This window comes from Uloborus diversus, chromosome 5 (assembly GCF_026930045.1).
Source record: "Uloborus diversus isolate 005 chromosome 5, Udiv.v.3.1, whole genome shotgun sequence".
Classification (NCBI taxonomy): Eukaryota; Metazoa; Arthropoda; class Arachnida; order Araneae; family Uloboridae; genus Uloborus; species Uloborus diversus.
In genome coordinates this window covers 138,012,189-138,036,552 of record NC_072735.1, presented here as the reverse complement: position 1 = coordinate 138,036,552, position 24,364 = coordinate 138,012,189, and the positions used below count along the sequence as shown (strand labels likewise).

General features: G+C 30.9%; 1 protein-coding gene across 1 annotated transcript in view; it reads right to left on the bottom strand.

Annotated features, from left to right (window-relative positions):
- The window catches only part of LOC129223162 (uncharacterized), a 48,094-nt gene extending 23,966 nt beyond the window's left edge, over window positions 1-24,128 (bottom strand). Inside the window, exons 1-3 of the mRNA XM_054857730.1 lie at window positions 23,996-24,128; window positions 15,358-15,656; window positions 742-2,183 (exon numbers count right to left, since the gene is read on the bottom strand). Of these exons, the coding sequence (XP_054713705.1) occupies window positions 742-2,183; window positions 15,358-15,593 (1,678 nt within the window). The 5' untranslated portion in view covers window positions 15,594-15,656; window positions 23,996-24,128. The remainder of the gene's footprint in view (window positions 1-741; window positions 2,184-15,357; window positions 15,657-23,995) is intronic.
- Window positions 24,129-24,364: the final 236 nt, after the last annotated feature.

Here is a 24,364-nt window from a genome sequence, read left to right as displayed (position 1 = left end):
TCTTTTCTCTGTCCCCCGAAAAGTACGATATAACAAGGGGCTACTGTATCACCAGATGTGAGAGTCAGTTTTTCCATTTTTTAATAGGGAAATGTCAGAAAAATCAAAGGACATTTTTTGTTATTTTTTTAGAATAGTGCAAACCTTGAAAAATCTTTTCTATTTTACAACATTGTATAATAGCTAATACGTTAAACAACAATTTCTTTAGAAATATATATAGATTACTGACTTTTTGAACTAATTTTGCTTTAATGTGGGGTAGGGACACACAGGTAATCACATTTGTCATATAAAAAAAAATATTTAAATGAATAACAATAAAAGTTTGTTTTAGCCCCTTTTTTTTTTACAAATATAAAAACATGTTATTAAAGCATTCTAGCATCAGTTTCATTTTTATTTAAGTTAATTTGTCGTTTTTGGAGCAATGACAAGAATATCATTATAGAAAATAATCCATAAATGCTACAAATAGAAAAATATATACATAAAATTTAAATTAAGGAATTAAAAAAAAAAAAAAATCAGCAATATTCTTGAATCATTTTGATGATAAACATAACTATACAATGCATTTTCAAAAAAAAAAAAAAAAAAAAAAACTGATGCTAAAACATTGCTTGCTAATGAATGAATAACTAATATGTCTTAAATTATAATAATCAAATCCTATACATGAATATTTGATTTAGAAGCAGTAATTAAGAAGCACACAATAATTAAGGAACACTTTCTTACCTAAAGCTCTTCCATTTCTTCTTTGCTCACTATTTCTAGCATGAGGAGCGGTAGAAAATACCACACTGATTTCATCTTCACTGCTAGCAATATTAACAGAATGTTCACATATTATGTCTCTATTGCTTTGTGGCTCAGAAGTATTTACAAAAGTAGCATTAATAGTTAAGCCTCTTAAGGATTCATTACTAGTTTCTGTATCTGAATATGAGTTAGCAGTGAAAAATTCAACCTCACTACTATCTTCATCGGCTTCAAATAATTCGGGATATGCAGCCACAAGATCTGCATTTTCTTGACGTGAGCGGCAGGAGCTTAAGGATCTATTTCTCGAACCTTTGCTACCTGATCGCCGATGACTGTGCAATGCTTTAGAATGGGAAGAACCGGAAATTCCCAAGCATCTCGTGCTGCCATGTGCCTGATTTCTACCTCTTGTAGATGACGTTGGCTGATTCACACCAGATACAAAGTTTTCGGTTATTGCTGATGGAGGCCTATTTGATCTAGTACTTCTACGAGATCTACATGATTTATTTGGGCTTTTCCTGTGCAATTCTGTCGGAACAGAGACTGAGCTATTGAATTGAGAGCTGCACCCATCACCTGCAAAATTTTGAGATCTGAAAGACGAAGTAGGATTATGTAAAGATTTTGTAGGAGATCTTCGGTGACGAGAAATTATACCAGACTTTTGTCTCCGGGGATAATGATCACAATGAGGGCTACCATTTTTTCTAGAAAATGAATGATTTGCATGATGTTTAGACGTGCCATTTTCAAACAAACCAACTCTTTTTTGGCTGCTATCTTCGCTATCCGATGAAGAGAATACTAGTGCTCGACCACGATATCCAGATTTCCAACACTCATCCTCAGTATCATCACTATCAAGAACCTTTTTCCCTTTACGACCTATTACCCTCCTTTTGGGTAATGGAATATCAGGGGACTGCCTACCACCTTTCAGAGCACCATTCATTGCTGTTTTAGAATCCTCATCACTGCCACTTTCAATAAATTGCACGCCACGCCTGGTCACAAACTGATAAGGTATATGAGGTTCAGGACAACCTCCAGAAGTACAGGAGATAGAATGAGCCTTAGAAATTTGTTCTTTTAACTTGTCCTTCATTCGATGTGAAAACTTTGATGTTAAATCCAAATCAGAATCCTCAGCGTCAGCTAGATTATTTAAATGATCTTCATAAGTTTTATCAGGGTGAAGACTTTGATTTGAGGTACTTTGCTCAGATTGTTGATGCACTGAATCAAAAAATTTAGAACCATTATATCGAATGTCATTTTTCTCATACTTTTTGGAATCACGCCAGTCAGTACTATTAGGGTACCTTCCATTAAGGCAAGTCCGTTTTGGATTTGCAAACTGTTCAAAAGTTTTATCACCATTCTGTCTTTTCTTATTATGAGGGACATAAGGCCTAGGGAAAAAAATAAGTAAAATATAATTTAGTGAATGATAAAAAACATGATTAAAACGTTTCAATTGATACAAGCATTATCAAAACAGATAGGAGTTTGAATATAATTCTAGCTAATTGGAAAGATATCTGTGGGCTCCTAAAATCCCAAAGCGTTTCTACAACATGTGAATATACAATAGATATATATAGTGGACTCTATCTGAACACTCCCTAATGTGAACACCTCGATATTCTGAACACATTTTGAAGGTCTCTGCGAAATTCCATAGACTTAACATAGGCTGACCTCTCTGTACACTGAACACCCTATAATATGAAGACTTTAGTATTATGCACGCTATTTTTAACCCCCTTCAATTATTACTGAACATGTATACTGAACATGTTCTCCATAAGTACTCGGGAATTCCGATGAACCTAATTAAAATACTTGAAATACTGTCAATTTTATCACAATGATTAAAGAGGATTAAGAATATAAATAAAAATAATTTTTGTGGATATCGCTGCATAACATAAAATCATTCAGCTGAGCAATACGTGCCAGAAATTTCTGCCACTGAACTGTGTATTTCAAGATTGCAACCATTTTATTAAGTTGCATCCAAGACCTTAAAAGGACTCTTACCTACAAGCAATACGCTGCTGAGAATCACCTGGAAACTTTTTCACTTTAACAATTTGATGATAACACGTATCTTTCTAGAGTATCACTTTCTAGAGAATACACAATGCAAAAGCAATTTAAACTTATTCTTTTTTTTTTTTTTTGCAGGTATTGTACCGATAACTGTACTGTAATATTTTATAGTTGAATGCTACGTAAAACCTTTTCAATTAAGAAGAAAGAAAGAAGTACAAGAGTTTAGGTTCTATCAAGTTTAATTGGACATTGCACTCACTGCCAATCTAAAATTCAGCCCCCCTATCTAAAACTGGTATAGCTTGCTTAGCAAAGTGCTGGTTTATTAATACATGAAATAAATCGCCAGCTCAGTCAATTCCAGCCGAGGACTGCAGTTTTGTGCTTATTAGCACTCATCAGCCCAGCATAAGAGTGACTGAACTGGAGGTGGAAAACCTCTTAAGGAAGCCTAGAGTGCCAAACAAACTGGTAGCTAATACAGAATCAGCACTGACCAGACGAGTGACCGAAACAATGGTTCGGTTCAACTCGAATATTGAAGGCAAGGCAGGTATATTCAGTAACTTACTGGTAGTTTTTCGGGCTGAGTGCTAATAAGCACGAAACTGCAGTCCTCGGCTGGAATTGACTGAGCTGGTGGTGTATTTCATGTATTTCTGCCTTGGCCCTGGCTATAGGGAGGTAACTTACTGAATATGGTTCATTAATGCAATAGAATAATACATATGCATATCATGGATTATCCAGTCTTCCTCTATAATGATATAATGAACACCCCCATAATCTGAACACTATTGTTTGGTCCCATGAGTGTTCAGAATAGAGAGAGTCCACTGTAGTTACTTAAATAAATAAAGCACTACTAAGTTTTAAAAGAACCCAAATTTGGAAATAAATTGTGAAACATTAATGGGGGAAAATAAGAAATACTTAAAAAAAAAAAGAGAAAGCGAGAGATAAAAGATTCTACAGCTGTAAACTTTCAGTAGAACAAGAAGTTTTCATTTCAAACAAATTTTCTTTTCAGGGAGGGGAGAACTACAAAGAGTGAAACATATGCATGCTCATTATAGCATATTTAAATGCAACCAGTGTTGTACTGCACAGAATTCAGAAAATGATCAGAAAAGTAAGAATCAGAGACAGATGCAAGAAGATTGCATTATTACAAGCACTGCTACAAAATGGTGTATAAACAGATAAGAACAAGTTGAAATACTACGAAAAAGTTGTATTTACAACAATAATTGCACTATCAGTTCAAGATGCTATTTTATGAGTAATTAATTCTTTTTCAAAAACATAGCAAAAAAATTTCAAAAGCAAAAATGTGGATTTTAGTGCCAGTGTCCATTTTGCAAATTACTTTTGTGAAGGTCACAATTGACTACATTATTTTTGATCAGTTACTAACTTCACTGGAACAATTTTTGCGAAGGTACCAAGAAAAAGTAGTTAAAATCCGCCCATATAAGATTCCACCTAGATAATGATTGTTTCTGGAACATTCCAGGTTTTTTCGCTTAAAAAAAATTTGGAGAGTAATTTTTCTCTCAACAAATTTCTGAGACAGCATCACAGTTTGATACTTAGGCACTTTTCCATTAAAGTTATGTCATTTGGTGACTTTCTAATTTGAGGGGAATTATCATAATGTGGAACACTTGGCGCAATTTCAAAAATGTTTCCCAAAACTAACTAAAACAAAACACTTTTGTTATCATTAAAGGAACAAGAACCTATTTGATAAAAATTGCAATAAATGATCAATTTTTTACTGGCATCCAAATTAAATCTTGACAATTACTTCCTTGTAAAGTCAAGGAAACTGAATGAAATTATGCAGTAAAGCATCGTTTATACGTCGTTTAAATGACTGTAGGAAGGGTTCAAAAATATCATATTTTCGAAAATATCCGATATTTTTAATCAGCACAAAATAAAGTCTTCAAAATAGTAAATGTGTCTTCAAATCACTGCCTATTTTCTGACATTATTACTACAAAATATAGACTTGAAATTAAGGTTTCTTTTATTACTTCAATCTAATATTTCATTTAACATTTTAATAAATTTTAATGGAGTCAATTTAGCATTAGCTGTTTCCCTCATTTTTCTTTTGTTAGCAACTTTTATACACTTATATGATTCAGAAATGAAAAATATGCATTATAGCAATAAGACAATTTCTTTTTTTCTGACCAATGTTTAATATTTATTTGAACTTTTACTTCAGAAACTTTATTTACGCTAATTTAAAATGAGATCCCGCAAAAGATAATTTTCCAATTTAAAATTTGTTTCATTAGGCGTAGCAGTGCTTTTTAGTTTTTTCCCAGTGATACAAGTCTTTTTTTTTTATGTATAGAATTCGAAGGGAATGAGTGAACTCTATGGGTGTTTTTCGCGTGCTTTCAAAAGGAGCCAAAATCAAACCGATCGGATAATTATTTCAGGTAGAAAGAGCCATTTAATGCCATTATCGGGTCCTAAAATAAAAACTCGAACGGTTTGGTTCTTTTTTGCCGCTCTAAAACCCCTCTACGTTCCTCCTCAGGTGCCGACATAGCTCTCTGCCAAATTTGGTTCCAACGTATAAACTGTGGATTTGTATAGGGAACATACACATATATATTCTGTTTTATTTATATAGATTAATGAGACTCTTTGTTAGCTTCAAAACAGTTGTTTGGGAATTGTGTCTCCTTGCCTTTTTTTCATTTGCACTTTTAATTATGTTGGCTTCTCAAACACGTAAATAATTATGATGCAACAGCTAAATCGATGATCTATAATTTTGAAAATCTATTTTAAACAAATTCATCCATCAAATTAATGTCTATTATTACTCAGAAAACGTTGTATATAACATGCTAGCATGCAAAATTTTTTATAACAACATTGATTTTTTCCACCTGAATACCAAAAGTAATAATCAGTATCCTGTGTTTTTACAAAAATTTCTCATTCAAAACTTTTTATTTAAATGTGTGTAAACTTTAGGATGGATAAGGAAGAATAGCAGTTTTTCATTTTGTTTTCCAGAAAATTTAAGATAGCCATAAAAGATAGGAGATGGATATCCATATTTTTAATGTAAGCGGGCAACTATGAGGCTTCTGGAAGTTCTTAGATGAAAAGAAATAGATTCTCGTTAATCCAGACAAAAAATTTCCAATGCATATAGCAGGGTTTGTTGATTTAAATCAGCTTGATTTAAATCGTGATTAAAATCATGATTTAAATCAAGTGATTTTTTTAAAACAATCATTGAATTAAATCAACTGATTTGAATCAAGTAATTTTTTTAAACAAAATTATTATTTAAAATCAGTTGATTTTACTTTTATAAATTGATTTTGCATTTTTAGAATGTATTGCTTTAAATTTAGCTACAGTGCATTATACTATCTTAACTTCAACAGGCAAAACTACATAGATCCCTCTTTCTGCGTGTGTAACAGATTTTCACTCTATTTCTTATTCTTTTGCTCCAAAATTAGTTTAGAACAAAATAAAAAATTTTAGTTTTTCTTATACACCATTACTAATATAGTTCAGAAAAGTAATTGTTCAACATATTATTTTACACTAAAAACTTACATGATAATGGAAATCTTATCTTTAAGCAAAGCATAAAACAAAATCACATCTTATCTAAGCATTATAACTTAGTCATAAAGCTTAAAATATTATTGAACAGTTAGAGATCTTAATTTTAAAAGTAAGTTGAATGGATTCATCTATTGTATGAAACATACTATGTTTATAAATGGTAAAGTGATTAATATCTAAAAATTTTTGATTAAAAAAAATCAAACAAATCTTATTTAAATAAAAAAAAATCCGATTTAAATAAAAAAAATCAGACTATTTTGATTTAAAAAAATCACAAACCCTGGTACATAGTTAAAGTATGTTTGCTATGAAGTAATTAAAAGACATGACCATTCAAAAACAAATGTTAGTAAGAAATACAGTCGACCCTCGTTATCACGACACCTTTGGGACTGTCAAACAAAGTGTCCTCATACCTGGAGCAACGTTACAACCGGAATAGTTTAAAAATTCATAATTAAACATCAGTTGTTAACAATAAAATTAGATTTAATGAAGAAATTAATAGTATTTATATGTTTTAAATTAGATTTTACTAATGTAAATTTGACTTATTGGTGAATATAAAAAACTAATCAAAAATAAACGTCACTTATTATTTTTTTTTGTCAATTCTACAATACTTTCCATTAAAGTATTTAGCTAAACTTTTGAATAAGATTTGTCACACTCCTCCTTTTCACGACATTAGCAGCAAGAAACAAACCAATTCAAGACTCTTCACTTTTGTCCGCAATTTATCAGATTTTGACAGCTAAGACTACCTTTCGAAAGTAAAAAAACACTTTCTAATTCTTTTATTCACTTTAGAATTGTGTGTCCCTTTTCAATCTAATGAGGAGCTCTTATGTCTTTTTCTCTCATAGAAAAAGCTTGTAGTGACCACCTACAGCTTAAAAAATAGCTATAGTCTTTATCCTCTCCCGCTGTTTCCCTCGTCTAGTATTACAATCTAACTGCTTTGAATTCTTTTCTATTGTCCCTCTAGTCAAAGTCTGAAACCTTTACTTTTAAGAAATTATCTACTCTCCCCCAGCCATTCTTGAGGTGTCATGCCTGGTCAAATCTCTTGACCGGGTTAAAAATTCCTACAACTTTACTGAATTTTTTAAGCACTTTTATTATACAAGGCCTGATTGTCATGGAGAAATCTGAAGCCTGGTTTTGCTTATATCTCAGCAACTAGACCACTTAGAGACTTTGGAATTTCACTAAATGATTTGCTTAATCTTAAGGCACAACTTAATGCTGAAAAATTAAAATTCTAAAATAAAATTATTATTTCGGTTAGGATGAAAAACAGCAAATTTCATGTAATTTCCCCATTGAATGTTTAAATATGAAACAAATTGTTACAAATTTTGTTGCCTTGAAACAGTAATGTTAATAGTAATCATAATGAAAATTTTGAATAAAGGCTTCCCTGGAACAAGCATGAAATACTCTCATCAATGAAAGTAATCGATAATGGAGCTAAATAAAGAGACATATTAGGATCTTTACCACAAGTAACTTGTATGCTTTGAAACATAAATTAGTTTGGGAAATCTTTAATATTCAAGTAGTTTCAATTAAATTAGCACTCAAAAGAACCCTGGAGAAGAATAAGGATTCCTTTTTAGTGCCAACTGCTCGAAGTTTTAGACACGTATATTGGTTTATTTCCTTTTAGTACGGAGCATTTATGTGAAGAAATAAGGTGAAGTTTCGTGATAGTAACATTATTCTATTTCTGAAATACCTTTACATTAAAAAGAATAAAATAACAGAATTTTTTAAAAAATACTAAGCACTTTTTATGGTGCAGTCAAATGTCCTTACCGAGTCAGAAAGGACATTTTAAGTATTTCTGTAGTTCTCAATTATTCCAAGAAAATGAATGACCCTGCAAACGAAGAAAAGTGTGACTCTAGTTATTTCAAACCAAACTTTTCAAGAAAAATATGTATGTTTCAACACTGAAATTTATGAAAGCTGGAAAATAATAAGAAATTCTCTACATGACTTGAATTGTACTTTTCTTCATTTCCGGGGTCATTTTCTTTGAGTAATTGAAAACTACAGGAATGCTTAAAGTGTCTTTTCCGACTCAGAAAAGTTTTTTTGTCCTTTTGAGTGCACTATAAAAAGTGCTTAGTATTTTTTAAAAAATTCTGTTATTTCAATTTCAAAGAAATATTTGATAAAGTCTCCACAGCTTGAAATGTCGTCGTAACCGGAGTTGCACCAAAATAATTGTTGTAAAATCCAGAGCCACTTAACATTAAAATTATATGGCATAAGTTCGGAACTTTGAAAAAGTGACGTGACATCCGGAGTGTCATGAAATCCGGGTGTCGCGATAATGAGGTTTGACTGTATATATGTATGTACACTATATGACAAAAAGTATTGGGACAATTTCAAAAACTCACAGTTTTACATACTTCCCAACAAATAAGAGACCAGTTGCTATGTAATTTTTTTCAAAAAAAAAAAAAAAAGTATACTCCAGCTGTTATTTACCAATACAAAATCTGTTTACTATTTATTTAGGAGACCAGTAACAAATTGAGAAAACAAAAAAAGGTTTTTAATCATCCTTCATTGTAAATAGCTGGAAGTAAGCTGTAAATTTCAGAAATAAGTTAACGAACTATGTAGAATTTATTTTTATATTTTCTTGCAAGTGCATCTTATACCCACAGAGATATAAGCATTTCTTTCAAAAATACAAAATTTATTCGATGGTTTTCAGCTTATAAGAGTCTTCTGTTAAAGGTTACTAAATGTTCAGAATATTTGACAGCATACAAGAGAAGCATAATAAAATTTGAAGTTAAGATATTGAAAATTTGATGAAACATGAACGTTTAAAGCAGTTGAATTTTCATTGTGCATGCTCAAGCAATAGCAATTCATAACCTTTATAATCCAAAAAGCAAGTAGATCCTGCAACTCATAATAAAATTTCAGCTGGATATCTTTAAAATTAAAAAAATTATCAGCAATCTAATGAGCCAAATTTCAATAATTCATGAATAGCAAAGAATTGTAAGTTGGGGTCGTTCGCAAACCAGCAACACTTTCCTGTTATTATGCAGAGTGATTCATGATAAAAACCGATTATTCAAGAACAATATCTCACGATTCCTTGCCTATTCAAGAATTATTGAAATTTGGCTCATTAGATCATTGATAACTTTTTAAATTTTAAAGATATTCAGCTAGAATTTTACTATGAGTTGCAGGATCTATCTGGGCTTTGGATTATGAAGGTTATATAAATTGGCTATCTTTCATGCATGTGCAGTGAAAACTTAATTGCTTTAAACTTTTATAATTCATTAATTTTCAATCTTTTAATTTCAAATTTTATTATGTTTCTCTTGTATGCTGTGAAATATTCTAAAAATTTCGTAACGTTTGACCAAAAACTCTGAGTGTTATGAGCCGAACACCTTCTAATAAAATTTGTATTTTTGAAAGAAATACTTATATCTCCGTGGGTATAAAAGATACTTTCACAAAAATATAAAAATAAATTTTACATAGTTTAACTTATTTCTGAAATTTATATCTTATTCCCAGCTAAATACAGTGAAGGATGATAAAAACACTATTTTTGTTCTCTCAATTTTTTGCTGGTTCCCTAAATAAATAGTTGATTTTTTTTTTTTGGAAAATTACAGCTGGAGTATACCTTTTATGTGAAAAAAAAAAAATACAGAGCAATTAGTCTCTTATTTCTCAATAAATCCGTAAAAATGTGAATTTTTGAAAGTATCCCAATACTTTTGGTCAGATAGTGTATTTATGTATATATTTCTGCAAAGTGAAAAAATATGTAAATAAATACACTTTTTTATTTCCTAAAACTGATTTTCACTTAAACTAAAATATTTATTTCCGACTGAAAAAAAATCGTTATAGGATTAATATTAAACCTGATGTACAGTAGACCCTCATTTTAAGCGGATTTCAATATGCTGTTTAAGATTTGACGCTTTTATTTTTTACGCGGATGTGCCGTATAGCAAACAGACAAAATTTTCCTCTCTTTAAAAATCTTAACTCCAGAGATTACAGATTACACATAACACACTGCATTTTGAAATGCTTATAAGCAAGTTTGGGCCACTACAGACCTTTTTTGCGATTGGTTCCAGAGCTCTTTACAGAAGTAAAATTGCTAACCTCGCACAATCCAGAGCTCACGGGAAGAAAAGCTTTTAGAAATTACAAAGAAGGATGAAACTAACGAGAATAACATTTAATACACATAACCAAAAGCTTTTACATTGAAAAATTTGAGACCTTCCTTGACAATGAAAAAATATAATCTTCCTTATTTGTTAATGAAGGAAAATTTCATCATGAAAATCACACCAGTGATTACACTAGTCAACACCAAAAATGCATCCGGCTCAAGAATAGCTGTTTCCAAAGTATTTTGCCTATTCGTTAAACACAAAAATCACTATGAAAAGTTGAAATTGGCTCTAGTTTTCAAGATACAGGGCCAACTAGGATAGTGACTTCTCACTAATGCTCTTTTTCCTGGCCGATAGAAACACCTCTCAAGGGACTGATTATCCTCTAAACTTTGACCCTAGATTGCGATAGAAAATCTTACCACATGAAAGCCGAAATGGACTAAATTCTGGGAAGAGAAATGCTCAAAATTAGCCAAAATCTTCGTAGATCCATTTATTTCTGCTTCCACCCATGCTCATTCTGCTGGGAATAATGAAGAACTTTGAAAGTTGTGAACTAAGGCAGTTTTCTAACACCTTAGAGGGAAATTTCCAAGAAAAAATTGAAGCTAAAGTTAAGGAGAGAATTTTTAACGGCCCTTCAAATATGCGCAGTTATGAAAATCAGTGTTTTTGAAGGGGGGAAAAAAACCACCCAGGAAGCATTTAAGGGTATATTACAAGTATTTCTAAACAGCAGAGAAAACAAGAACTAAAAACATTTGGTCAAAACAATCCCTGTGGAAGTTCTGTGACCACTGATGAATGATGTGTCTCTGAAACTATTTTGTTCATTTCTACCAGGATATTTTGTTTAAAAACTAAAGTTATGAGCAGTGAGCATGAGGAAAGGTTTCATCAAGATATCTTTACAATGGAACGCAGATATCAGGGTCATTGGGCTGAGTTAATGCTCACCAAATGCTGATGAACTAGTACAACAGCATCTTTTCATAAAACAGGGCCTATTTAATAACATTTATTGCACAGGATTTTTTCCCCCTTTTTATGCCTTTAAATTAATGTCTGGCTCCTGTGCATCCTTCTCCAGTGGGTTTTTGTTTATCTTGAAAACAGGAGCTAATGAAAAAAATCCACTATCATATTCGTTTTTCTCGACTCAAAATTATTAGGAATTGGCTATTTAAAACCAGGATGCAGACAAAACATTATTTTTTGTTGACTAGTGTTATGGATGTGTTAATGCCCCACAAAGAACTATAGAGAAAAATAATGACTGCCAAAAGAATATCCTAACCAGCTCTTTTTAGAAACATTAAGGGAATTCATGTTTTCTTTATGCATGTTGTATTCTGCACCTATTGTATTGTATTATGCACATTAATATCAGGGTTGGGATTTGGACTGTCCAAAACTGGTTTAGGACAGGACAGGTGGTTTTTACCATCCGAAACTGTCTAAAACTGTCCAAAAGTGTCCGAAACTGTCCAAAACTATGCTAAAGCAGTGTAATCTAATCAATTATTATTTACTGCACTATTCGTAATGCATAAATATAGATAGTAATGAAGTTTAATTAATGAGTATTTGATAATATTTTTCTCCAAAATGATTTTACTGAAAAAAATTGCCAGTAACTATTACATAAAAACTTCCTTATGTAACAGTTGGTAAGAGTTATGAAAGGGAATTCACAACACTACCAAGGCCGGCAACTAATTTCAGTTATATTTATAACTCAAAGGAATGTTATTAAATGTGCAGTATTCAGGTGAAAAAAAAAAAAAAAAAAAAAAAAAAAAAAAAAAAAAGCTTAATTTTTTTTAAATGGTTTTTGCAAATAAGTTCTACATGATGCTTTAACAAAAACATTTTTTTATCGTAGATTAAAGAACAAGAAATTGATGATTAAACACTTCTGTTATAAAACTTATGAATCAAAAAAAGAATAGCACATTTTTAATATAATACATTCTGTAACTATAAAAAATTGTAATTTATTGCATTTAAGTCAATTATTGCACTATATTTTGAACACTTTCTTTTGCACGCATGCATAAATGTCAAAAAATTTGGTTTATAGAAGAAAAAAAACTTCTGCATACATATTGAAATTTTTAAAGAAGAATTTAATTTTTATGTAACTAAATTAAAATTAGCCGCATAAATAAGGACACATATATTCATACTTGAATATTCACAATGAATAAATATATTAAATAGTCAAATAGAAAGGGAAAAAAAATGACACATTTTGTTCTGTTTCTGATATTTTCTTACAGAATATAGTTTCTCAAAAAGTACTTTTGGACACAAGGATTTTCAACAGAACTTGTTTACCCTGCTTTCATTTGCACGCATGCATAAACATAAAGAAATTTGGTTACTAATGTTGAAAAAAAAACTTAACTCATGCATACCAATTGAAATTTTAATCAAGAATTCAACTTCTATGTAACTAGATTAAAATCAGCTGCATAAATAAGTTGAATGTTCTCATTGAATAAATGTTCAATATAAAACATTACTTTGATACATTTTATTGTTTTTTTTTAATGTTTTATCACAGAATTCAATTTTTCTAAAAATATAGTTTTGGACACTTTCGGACAGTTTTGGACACAAGGGTTTTGGACAGGACAGTGTCCAAAACTTTGCCAACCCTGATTAATATGTATCAAATATGTACACATTAAACTTATCATATATTCTTACCTATCACTGGAATGAAGTATTTTTTTTCATCAGTGGAACCTAACCCCTATTTTAACACTACTAACAAGTCTTAACGTTAGCTAACAGGAAGTGCTCATAAAATCGGTTCAATATAAATAAAAATTATAGTGTTTAGAAACAATTAAAAGTTGGATTCGTTTTCTAATATGTTATTATACAAAACATCTTGATACTAAAGTTTTTATCTCTTTTGGAAAAATTTTAATGCATGATTTTTGGAAAAATGGAAGAGCAGGGAATCGTGTCACTAATTTATCAGTGCCCAGTGTTAAGCTGTTTTGACAGTGCAGCTAAATAGAAAAGTTTTTTTTTTTTTTTTTGCCCATTGTACTTTGAAAATATACTGAGACATAAAAAAATCTTTCTCTACTAGGAGTTGATTGGAATAGTTAAAAAATAATTGAAGTAACAAAGTTAAGTATGAAAACACTTTTTATATCTTGCTCTTCAAAATCACCCTGGCAACTTCAAAAATTGTGAGAGGCTTAATTTTTCATCATTGAATAATCTAGTCTCGTTGGTGCTCTCAGTTTCAATGAGATGTCATCTACCTCCAGCTCTGGTATTCACTATTGCAGACTGAGGAGTCCATAACAAGGACGAAACTGCAGTCTCTGGATGTGATAACCGTTCTGTCGGTATATTGCTTGTAATTTTTCTTGCCTCATGCTAAAAATTTTACTCATAATTGAAAAATTTTAGTTTTTGTTTTCAAAATCCAATCCAGATAATATAGAGCCAACCATACAGAAAAATAATTATCCCCAAATCTTGTGTTAATTTCATTCGAAACTGAATCTATTACTTCATACAAAATATTAAAAATCAATGTTTCACTTCACATCATTATGTGGGATTTTTTTTTTTTTTTTTGCCTTTTTAAAATTGGCTCGAAGGAAGAATTTTCTTGAAAAGTTTCACGATTGATTGAAGTACAATAAATACATCTATGTAAAATCTATTTCCAGTTTCAACTGTAGATTGAACTATAGTAGTACAAATGCACAGATCAATTGTAGATTGAACTGTGGCTTGAATAGTACAAAAATTAAGGGTAGCGGATTGAAGATGTTTTGATAGAGTAAAGCATTTTCCAAAAAATTTTCTCAATACAAACAAATTGAATGAAAATTCGAAAAAGGCATACATGCTAAAGGGCATGAGCTTTTTCACCATTGAAAGAGTCGTTTTGCAATAATTCTTCCAGTCGTCAAATCACTGCTTTGAAGTTATAGAGAAATGCTTTTATGGTTTTAACTCTTGAGTTACTCCGAGATTGCATAATTATAGAGCCCCATAAAAGGTATTGTTGATACGTTTTTCTTATTTTATTTAATAAGCACATGCATTTTTAAGAAGTTACTATGAAAGCATATAATGCATTGAGCAGCTGAAACGTGTTTCTAGCAAAAGAAAGCGATGAACACTCACTAAATAAATATACACTTAAAAAAAAAAAAAAAAAAAAAAGCGCAAAAGTGAATGTAAAATATCAAGGACTTTCCTTGTGTTTACCTTGCAGCCACACCACTTTGAACGGGCCTCTCCTATTGGACATACCATTGTTACACTGGGCACACAAGTATGAAATATTTAGCCTATATGAAGAAATGTCTTTTTTAGTTAAAATTAACTATGGTTCTCTATCAGTTTTCTATGTTTTGAAAAGGCCGGAAAATACTTCATGAATTTCTAAGTCATTATCCAAATAACGAAAAACCCTTTTTCTAGTCTGGGAATGTGTCGAGTTTCATCAAATAGTTACTGAGAAACAGCGAGGTTTTTTAAAATTAACATTGATTTCCGACATACATAAATTAAATTCCCACATTTTCTATCATTCTGCTCAAAAAATTTGGGGGTGCGACCGCCCCCTCTTGACCCCCCTATTTGCCGCCCCTGACTAAAATACATTTATGTAAAAAATTCACGGTAATTCAAATTAACAATATGAAGGAGTACAGGACATACATACCCGTGCATTATTGAAAATGAGCAATCTTTATGAGAAGAATCGACACTTGAAGAGCTGTCTGGGAGGTGTCTCTGTTTTGGGGCATTAAAATATTGCTTATAGTCGTTACTGTTCTCATAATGATGATCTGAAGATGATTGAGGATACTCTCCCCTGTGAATATTCAATCGCTCAGCCAGCTGAAGATTCATTCCGATTTCCTCATCTGTACTATCATCATCATAAGCAGTAGCCATGCCTATTTAACCTTGATTTTTAAAACAGTAGTTGGGTACTAAGCATTTCACACAAAAAACCTACTGAGGGGAAAAATTAAAATTAAATTTAGTGATTATTTCAAAGTTATTTTTCAATTCAAAACTTATTAGTCAGAAAAAAAGTCAACTGAAAAAGAGAAACAAAATCGGATTCATACCAGTGCTGGCCAGTTTTTGAGAGTTAGTAGTTTTGATCTTCATAATTTAAAAAAAAAAAAAAAATCAAAATACCATACATATAATAGCCAAAAGCTGTGATCAATCACCAACAATGAAACTCATGCCACAGCATGAGAGACAGCATTATTTCATTGTAGGAGCACTTAAAATTCAGTAATTATATGAATGACGAAGAAATTTGCACCTATCATATTATGACTGATGATTTTCTAGATTAGGGAATACAAGGTATACCCATAAAAAATAGATTAGAATGCGACAATAAAGATATAGTTACTAGCACTAATTTACATCCGTGCACTTTATATAAAGATTGTATTAACAGCATACATCATTATGGTCAGTTCCATTCCTCACTCTATTCCTTCCACTTAGTTAGAAATTTTAAAATTCAAGGTTTGTAGCCACTTTTCCAAATTTTCAAGCATTTGAAAATAATTTATTTTTCCAAATACTTTTCTTTCTTTTTTTTAAGGAACAAATCATGTAGTTTTTCTGCAGTTGGGAGCCCTCAACAAAACAGATAGCCTGCTTAGCTTAAAGGTAAATTTGGCCCTGATTATAGTATTTTTTCATTTGTCAACAATGTCTAAAATCTCAACTATCAAAATATAACCAAATATAGAATTTAATAATGCATAAATTAAAAAAAATATACCCTATTTTAAAACATATCATGAATTTGATCTTTTTTCAATCAAAATATTAAACATTTCTCTCTCATATATATCCATTTGAACATTTAAAAATTTTACGGGAAGTTTTTCAAATGAACCCCTGCTGTCAATGACCAAAATTTTCCCTTACTCTCAATAACCGGGTACCTATTTTTAAGATTTAGAGCAAGAAAATATTTTTTTTCCGACACCTCTTCCATTTAATTGAAACATTTCTTCCAGTCGTTTCAATTAAATGGAATCTTGGGAAATGTGTGTAGCTTGTTTTTGCCAAAAAACAAAATGGCTCATTGTTTTTCCAACATTTTATGTCTACGTTACATGCTAAATGGTCCGTAAGAAAAAAAAATGTGCTTCTCCAGTTTTTTTGTTATACTGGATGTATTAGGTCTTATGCTTTGGTATTTCATAGTGAATTCTTAGTATTTCATTCATTTCTACCAGTGATGTTCAACTTACGGCCAGCAGACCACATGGGGCCTGCGAAGCTCATACATGTGGCCTGTTGCATCGAAAAATATTATCTGTAATTTTAATCTTCACTGTCATTTGCTCAACCTTTGCTGTCATGCAGTCCGACATTCGTAGGTATACCCCCCCCCCCCAAAAAAAAAATACAGTTCATATATTCCAACTGAAATATTATCGTCTATATATTGAGAGATACGAAGTTCCTAATTCAGTATCACTGACGATGTAACAATATGTTTGTACATCAACAAAAAGAAAAAAAAGCTGTAATATGGTTTTCCACTTCACATCATAACAAAAGCAACTCGGAGCAACCAAAAGTCACAACTAATTTCTTTTATAACAAAACAAAATCTGATGTTGACACAATTGGTCAAATGTTTTGATAATTTCGAAGAATTTGATCAAATGGTGATAAAAAATGAGTGTAATACCCTCTGAAATATAAAAATACATTAATCTATATTATGAGAATTTCATTTTAAATCTTAATTATATCTGTAAATGTAATTGGAATAAACGTGAATAATACAGAAAGTTTCTTTGCATCTAAGATCTGTAGTTTGACTGGTATATGTAATATGCGATGTTTTCAAGTGTTTATTAATTTTTTACAGCTTGAAAAATTTTTCGGGCATGGGAAGCGAGTCCAATACTTTGGTTTTACACCAAGAAAATAAGTAAAAAAATTTAAAAACGAACCTTTATCAAAAAAAAAAAAAAAATGTTTGAGGATTTAGAATTATTTATTATTTATTTTGGGGGGGGGGGGGGTACTTGCTTGAGTGTCTCAACTTGCTACAAATACTCATGCTTTTTAACTATACTTTTCTAACCCTTCTAAAAAATAATAATGGTGACTACTGTCTGTTCTCGAACTCCACGACTAGCAACTGCGAACAGCTCTAATTGAAAAAGGGGTGATGGTTTAAGGATGTGCACTTCCAGATGCATTCGGTTTTTGCTTGCTCTTTACTTCCTTCTCGCTATCACCCCTGTTTTGATAAAATCAGAAGAGACCTGACGCATGCACAAATTCGAATAAGGTTTTGCGTTAAAAGATCGGACAGTACAATTCTGTTTTTCCTATCATAAAAAAATAAATCATGTGTAACTGTCAAAAACAGAATAAAATTAGGGGACGCAATATCAAAAGGAGGGGGGAGGGGGAGTGATGAAGGAAAACAGTGGTCATATTTTGATTCAAGGCCTCATTTTACATGAGAATCAAAACTTGTGTCAGAATCATCTTGAAGCGGTATTTTTTGATGTACACACAGTCGAGTCCCGACTTACGCGAGGGATGCGTTCCTACATCTCTCGCGTAAGTTAAAATTTTGCATTGTGGAAAAGAGTATGTGTAAAAACTTTTATAAACATACCTATACGATTAAAGACACTTGTAAACACCATCTGAAACTGTTAAAAACCATTTCTTAACTATACATTACTGTTTCTTAAATAAAAAATTGGATTTTTATTTATTGTATTTAAAAAAAAAAACGTTTTCTTAGATATAAAAAACTGCTACAATGCACATGATCAATGGGAAAGGAAGACGTAAAATAAACGGTACGTACATTATGTAGGAAGAAAAACAAATGCACTATAGTTGGTGAGAGAAACTTCCTCTTTTTCCTTCTATCTTCACAAACTTTAAACAAAACAGAGCTCTTAGGTGTCATTATATTTCATTAGCTTTCCCATATAGAATGAAAAAAATAAATGGAAAATGAGGAGTATAGAGTTATTTATATAAGCGATGTTCAGACTAGTACGGCGTGAGAACTTCAACTCTCAGTGATGCCAAAGGGATGAAGGTCCATTCACGAAAAAACCGTGATTCCCTGTGGAAAATTTTGGTGTTATGGGTGAAGAATTCGCGTTAGGAATAAATTCTTTACCGGAGAAAAAATCGCGTTATAGCCAATTCGCGCAAGTCGGATCACGTTGTAACGGGAGTCGACTGTACAGTGTAATGGGTACCCGGTTATTGAATAGTGGTATAAAAATTTTAAATGCTAAAAAACTTCCCCTAAACATTTTTCTGAAAACACACAACTTTCTTTAGATCAGATTCATGTCAGAACAAGGATTAAAAGCAATTTTACCAAGACCTAGTAAGAAAGGAAGGGTAAAAATTATGATAAAAGTAGCAAAAAGGTACCCCCCAGTCATTGATGCTACGATTAAGCAGCAATTTGCACCTGTCATACCATGATGGGTGATTTCTAGTAAATTAAGTAATAGTAAAATTTTTATTAAATGAATTATAAAATGTATGTTGTTATTGTATACATAAAGAGTGAATACAGTAACTGAAATATTAAAAAAGTTTCAATCTGAGCATTTCCTTACACATTTTGAGAGAGGTCGAATCGACCGACAAGTCCTAAGTACTACCTATTCACAGTCTCCAATTTATATAAAAAAAGCATTACTTCAATAATTATTTCTTAAAATGAATAACTTAACCTAACTATATATAATCTTTTATTGCAGAAAACTAAATTTATTGATTGTTTACAAGCTTATTTGGCCTAGTTTCTAGTTCTGGGCATATTTAAGTAATTTTAATTTTAAAAATAAAATGGCAGATTAATCTGCAGAAATTCAGATTATAAACTACTGCAGACTAATCAGAACATCCCTCGATTGTTCATTAAAAAATATTCAACAGAAAGGTGCTAATAGGTTTGAAACCTACACTTGGGCCTTGGTCCAGGATTTCAAAAAGGGCGGGGTTCTAACTTTTTTCCTAGGTTATAACTTAGAATGTCTAAAAAAACTAAAGCATGTTGAATAGCTCATTTTAATTCAATAACTAGACTTTTATTTATTTATTTTTTACATTTTGTGTTTTTTTTAAATGAAATCTTTTTTTTTTTTACAGTTCAGTAAGTTGCAAAAGGTAAAGACTGCACACCAGAGTTCGTGACTTTTTTGATTAAAAAAAAATAATAAAAAAAGTCTGATTTTTAAAATTTAAATCAGATTTTTTTTTAAATGCTCAAACATTTATAGATATTAATTACTTTACATGTATAAACATAATATATTTCATACAATAGAAGAATTCACTCAGCTTACTTTTAAAATTAAGTTCTCTATTCAATAAATTTTTAATATTTATAAATCTTAATATATAAAAATCAATGTCCTGAGATAACATATATACATATATATATATATATATATATATCAATGCACAGCCGAAACCGCTGAAGCTTCAGACTTGAAATTTGGCAGGCATGTCCGTATGATTACGAAAGTAACCACTAAGAAAGGATTTTTCGAAATCTCAATTAGTTCGGGAGCAATTAATTAAAACCTCTTAATTTCTGCGAATTAAAAACCTGTCATTGAATTCAAATCCCTTATTTTCGAAGGCTTTCCTCCATTAAAATCATTATTCAGTACTTCATCTCAACTTTTGGTCGATAGCGAACTATAAATTTGATATTGTTTTTGTTTCTCACGTGGTTCTTCGAGGCTTTCTCAAGTCAAATCATAATGTTTCTGTCTATTGCTTTCATTTTTTCAAAACTAGAAACGAAGTTTTTAAGAACATCATCACAGGCGGACTATTCTTTTGAATTTAGAAGCATGCAGTTTCCTGTAAAAGTTTGCTTTGCAATAATCATTAATAAGTCACAAGGACCAACATTAAAACTAGCAGGGACCGATTTAAGAGAAGACTTTTTTTTCACACGGCCAATGTTATGTAGCTTGCTCCAAAGTCAGTTCATCAAGCAGCTTAATAATTTTAGCACCGGAAAAAAAAAACTAAAAATGTTGTATACAAAGAACTTCTTGCTTAAACATAGGTATATCAATAAAATGTGGATGGCCTGTGTTTGCAAAGATAATTAATGCTTTAAAAGGATCCTTAATAACAGTTAAAGATCGGTTAAGGACAAAGGCATATATGTAAGGAGTCCAGGGGCCCCGGGATCCTCCCCAAATTAAAAAAAGTAATAGGTAATTATTATAGGGGATTTTCGAAACTAGGTGCACCAAGCACTGTTAACCCATGCTAATTCCATTACCCGAGCAATGCTGGGTACGGGAATGCTAGTACGTTATAAGGCTTAGACAAGATGTGATTTTGTTTGATGCTTTGCTTAAAGATAAGGTTCTGATCATGATGTACGTTTTAGTATAAAATAATATGTTGAACAATTACTTTTCTTGACTATATTAGTCATGACATATAAAAAAACTGCAAATATTTATTTTGTTCTAAACTGTAATTTTGGAGTAAAGGCAATATTGCGAGTGAAAATCTGTAACACGCACAGAAAGAAGGGTCTATGTAGTTTTGCATGTTGAAATTAAGGTAGTATAATGCAATATAGTTAAATGTAGAGCAATACATTCTAAAAATGCAAATTTAATTTACAAAAATAAAATCAACTGATTTTATTAACGATTTTGTTAAAAAAAATCACTTGATTCAAATCAATTGATTTAAATTGATGATTTTTTAAAAAAAAATCACTTGATTTAAATCATGATTTTATTTGCGATTTAAATCAATGAACCCTGCTTCACACATAGTTCTTTTATGCTACTAAATGCTAGTTTTTTTCTTTTTCATCAAATAATATTAAAATTTTATATACTAAAATTGCTGTTTTGCATTTTTCTGAAATGAAACATTTTTCTGATATGTGAAACGACAAATTCATCCAACACCAAAGGCGTATCCAAGGGAAGGGATTTGACAATATATCCTTTCCCAAAACCAATAAGCTTTCCTTTTATGACCATAAAAAAAAACCTAAGCAAAGTAACCATTTCCCCTGTCCTTCAGATTTTTTAAAATCATCACTATTTATCTAATATTATCTTTAAATAAGTTTCTCCTGCATGCTTAGCATTCCGGACTCTTCAGCCATTCCATCATCATTAATTTTTTGAAACATTTAGAAATGAAGGTGCTTAGGAATCCTGCAATTCAGGAAAATGTTAATTATTAAAGATGGGGAAATATTCAAGAGGATGAATACTGTATCAGAGTATTAACTCTAAAATGAGCTAAAATTTAAAATATATTTCGAAAACTCATTTAATGATTATTTATTATTATTATTATTATTTGTTTGTTTGTTTGCTTCAATGGGAGGGGGTTTAACCCCTTAAGCCCTTCCTCCCCTTGGACACCGGCTCTGCACACTTGTGCCTCAAGAAACTTATTTGCAAAAAATTTACTTATAAATTGCAAGGTCATAAGACAGAAAGTGAACGTATTTCTGAAGAAAAGTGTACAAGTATTTAATGAAAAGTACAAGACTTAATATTAAACACACATGATAAATTAATAACAAAACTTCTCTTAAACTCTTTACTTTGTTTTTTGATTAAAAAAAATTATAGCCAAGATTTATTACAATTGAGGCAGAGAGAAGCAAAGGGATGAAGTGGAATTTTCAAGTTTTGAGTAAAATGGGTTAAAAGTTTGGGTCCCAGGCAGACTTAGATAAAATGAAAAGCTTTCTGCAAACACAAATCCTAACTGGAAAATTTTCTGCAAATAATTATTTTGCCTAATTCACTCTTGTGAATAAAGAATTAAATTTATATTCAAATATGAAAGAGACAAAAAAAAAGTGCTTTAAATCATTCAATTATTTTTACAATAACATATAGTTCGTTCTTATTTTTCATCAACTGAAGAAAACTGCCAAAACCATTATCTTTTTCACACACGTGCTTTAAAATTAAGGCTTTTGGAGAAAGGCTTTAACAGAAATGAACTGGGATGTTTTTTTTTAAAATTCTTTTTAAAAAAATTATTTTTTCATTAACGTTAGCAGTTTGAAAAAAATTTCTGCAGGCCCAAAAATTTTCTGCAAACGCCGTTCGCGCGTTCATCTATATTATGCTACACTGGTCCTAGGTAGGTAGACTTTCATTGAAACGTTTTTCTAAACCATGCTGCATAACAGAACCTACCAGGGCTACTAGTACTAATACTATCTCTGGTTCCAAGACAGAGGAGAGGTTCACAGCATCAATTAGTCTGTTAGCTAAACCTTTTGAAATTTAACCAAAACTTCAAAAATTTATCTAATTTTCTGATTATTAAGCTGAACTAGCAAGAGGCTTAGGTCACAACTTCAGATGAAAATAAGTTAATTTACAATGAACAATGCATGTTTTCAATTCTACAATATGATGTCATTTTGAATGAGTATTCCTACGTGTTATTTATAAACTTTTACAAAACATGAGAGTATTTTTTAAGTGAATTATAGCAATTTTTAGAAAGATTTTTTTCTTTTTTTTTTTACTAAGACTTAACATATCCAACCCCTCCCTCAATAAAATAAAATTCATTGTTGTTTGCACTAAACTTGTACAAAAACTAATCTCAACTAGCAATTGAAATGAAGTTGAAAGTTCTTACAAAATCTAGAAAACCACCAAGAAAATAAAATCTACCTGTGTGGAGAAGGAGTTTTGGAGATAGTTTAGGAACAAAAAAAAAATGTAGGTATTCAATAGTATTAGTACGTTAGAAGTCAAAGGTCAAAAGATGATATTTGCAATAGAACGCAAGAGAAGAGTCTGCTGGGAGAAAATACTGCCAGCTAATGAATAACACTACACACCTACGAAATGTTTAAAGATATTTGACTTATCTTACACATCATTCTGGAATGTTGTGATACGTAATATGCAATCGACTCATGAGCCAAGATTGTCGTATTAGGCCTAAGATGTAAAACAATTAATAAATTGAATTACAAAAAGATAAATGCTCCGCAACGGATTTATTTTCGACCTTCAACAAACACAAGCAAAATATTAAAAAACTCTTGATCATCAAGATAAACTTCAGTAAAAATGTGGGCAGGGGTTGAATCTTAAAAATTATAAAGAAAGCAGAATCTAGAACGAAAGAATACACTATTGAAATATACAGAAATAAATATGTATACATGAACATAAGATACATAAAAAATGTTTCGATTCATTTGAGACGTTAGTTGATTTTGAAATTCTTTTTTTTTAATGCAAAAATTGCAGCAAAATATACATACTTACATAATTTTTGTTTCTGTTTTAGTGAAAATAAATTGCATTCAAAAAATAAAATACGATTGAAAGTACTTCGACAAATTTTTGCATCCGATGAATTTAATTTTGAAGCAAGACAAACAAGACGAAGAAATGAATAATGAAAGGAAATTGCTTTCGACTTAAACCTGCCACTCACGTGTTACTAAATTATATGCTTTTTGAAAAGCAAGGCCATACTCAACCCAAAGTCGAACTGTATTGAAATCTACTGAAATCATAATTCTTCCCCTTTTTAGCCAGGTTTCTCAAACAGTAGTCTTTTATGGTTCAATGTAAAATTAGTTTTGTAACTTAAAATAAAAGCATTTTCATCAAGGACACATTTAAACGAAA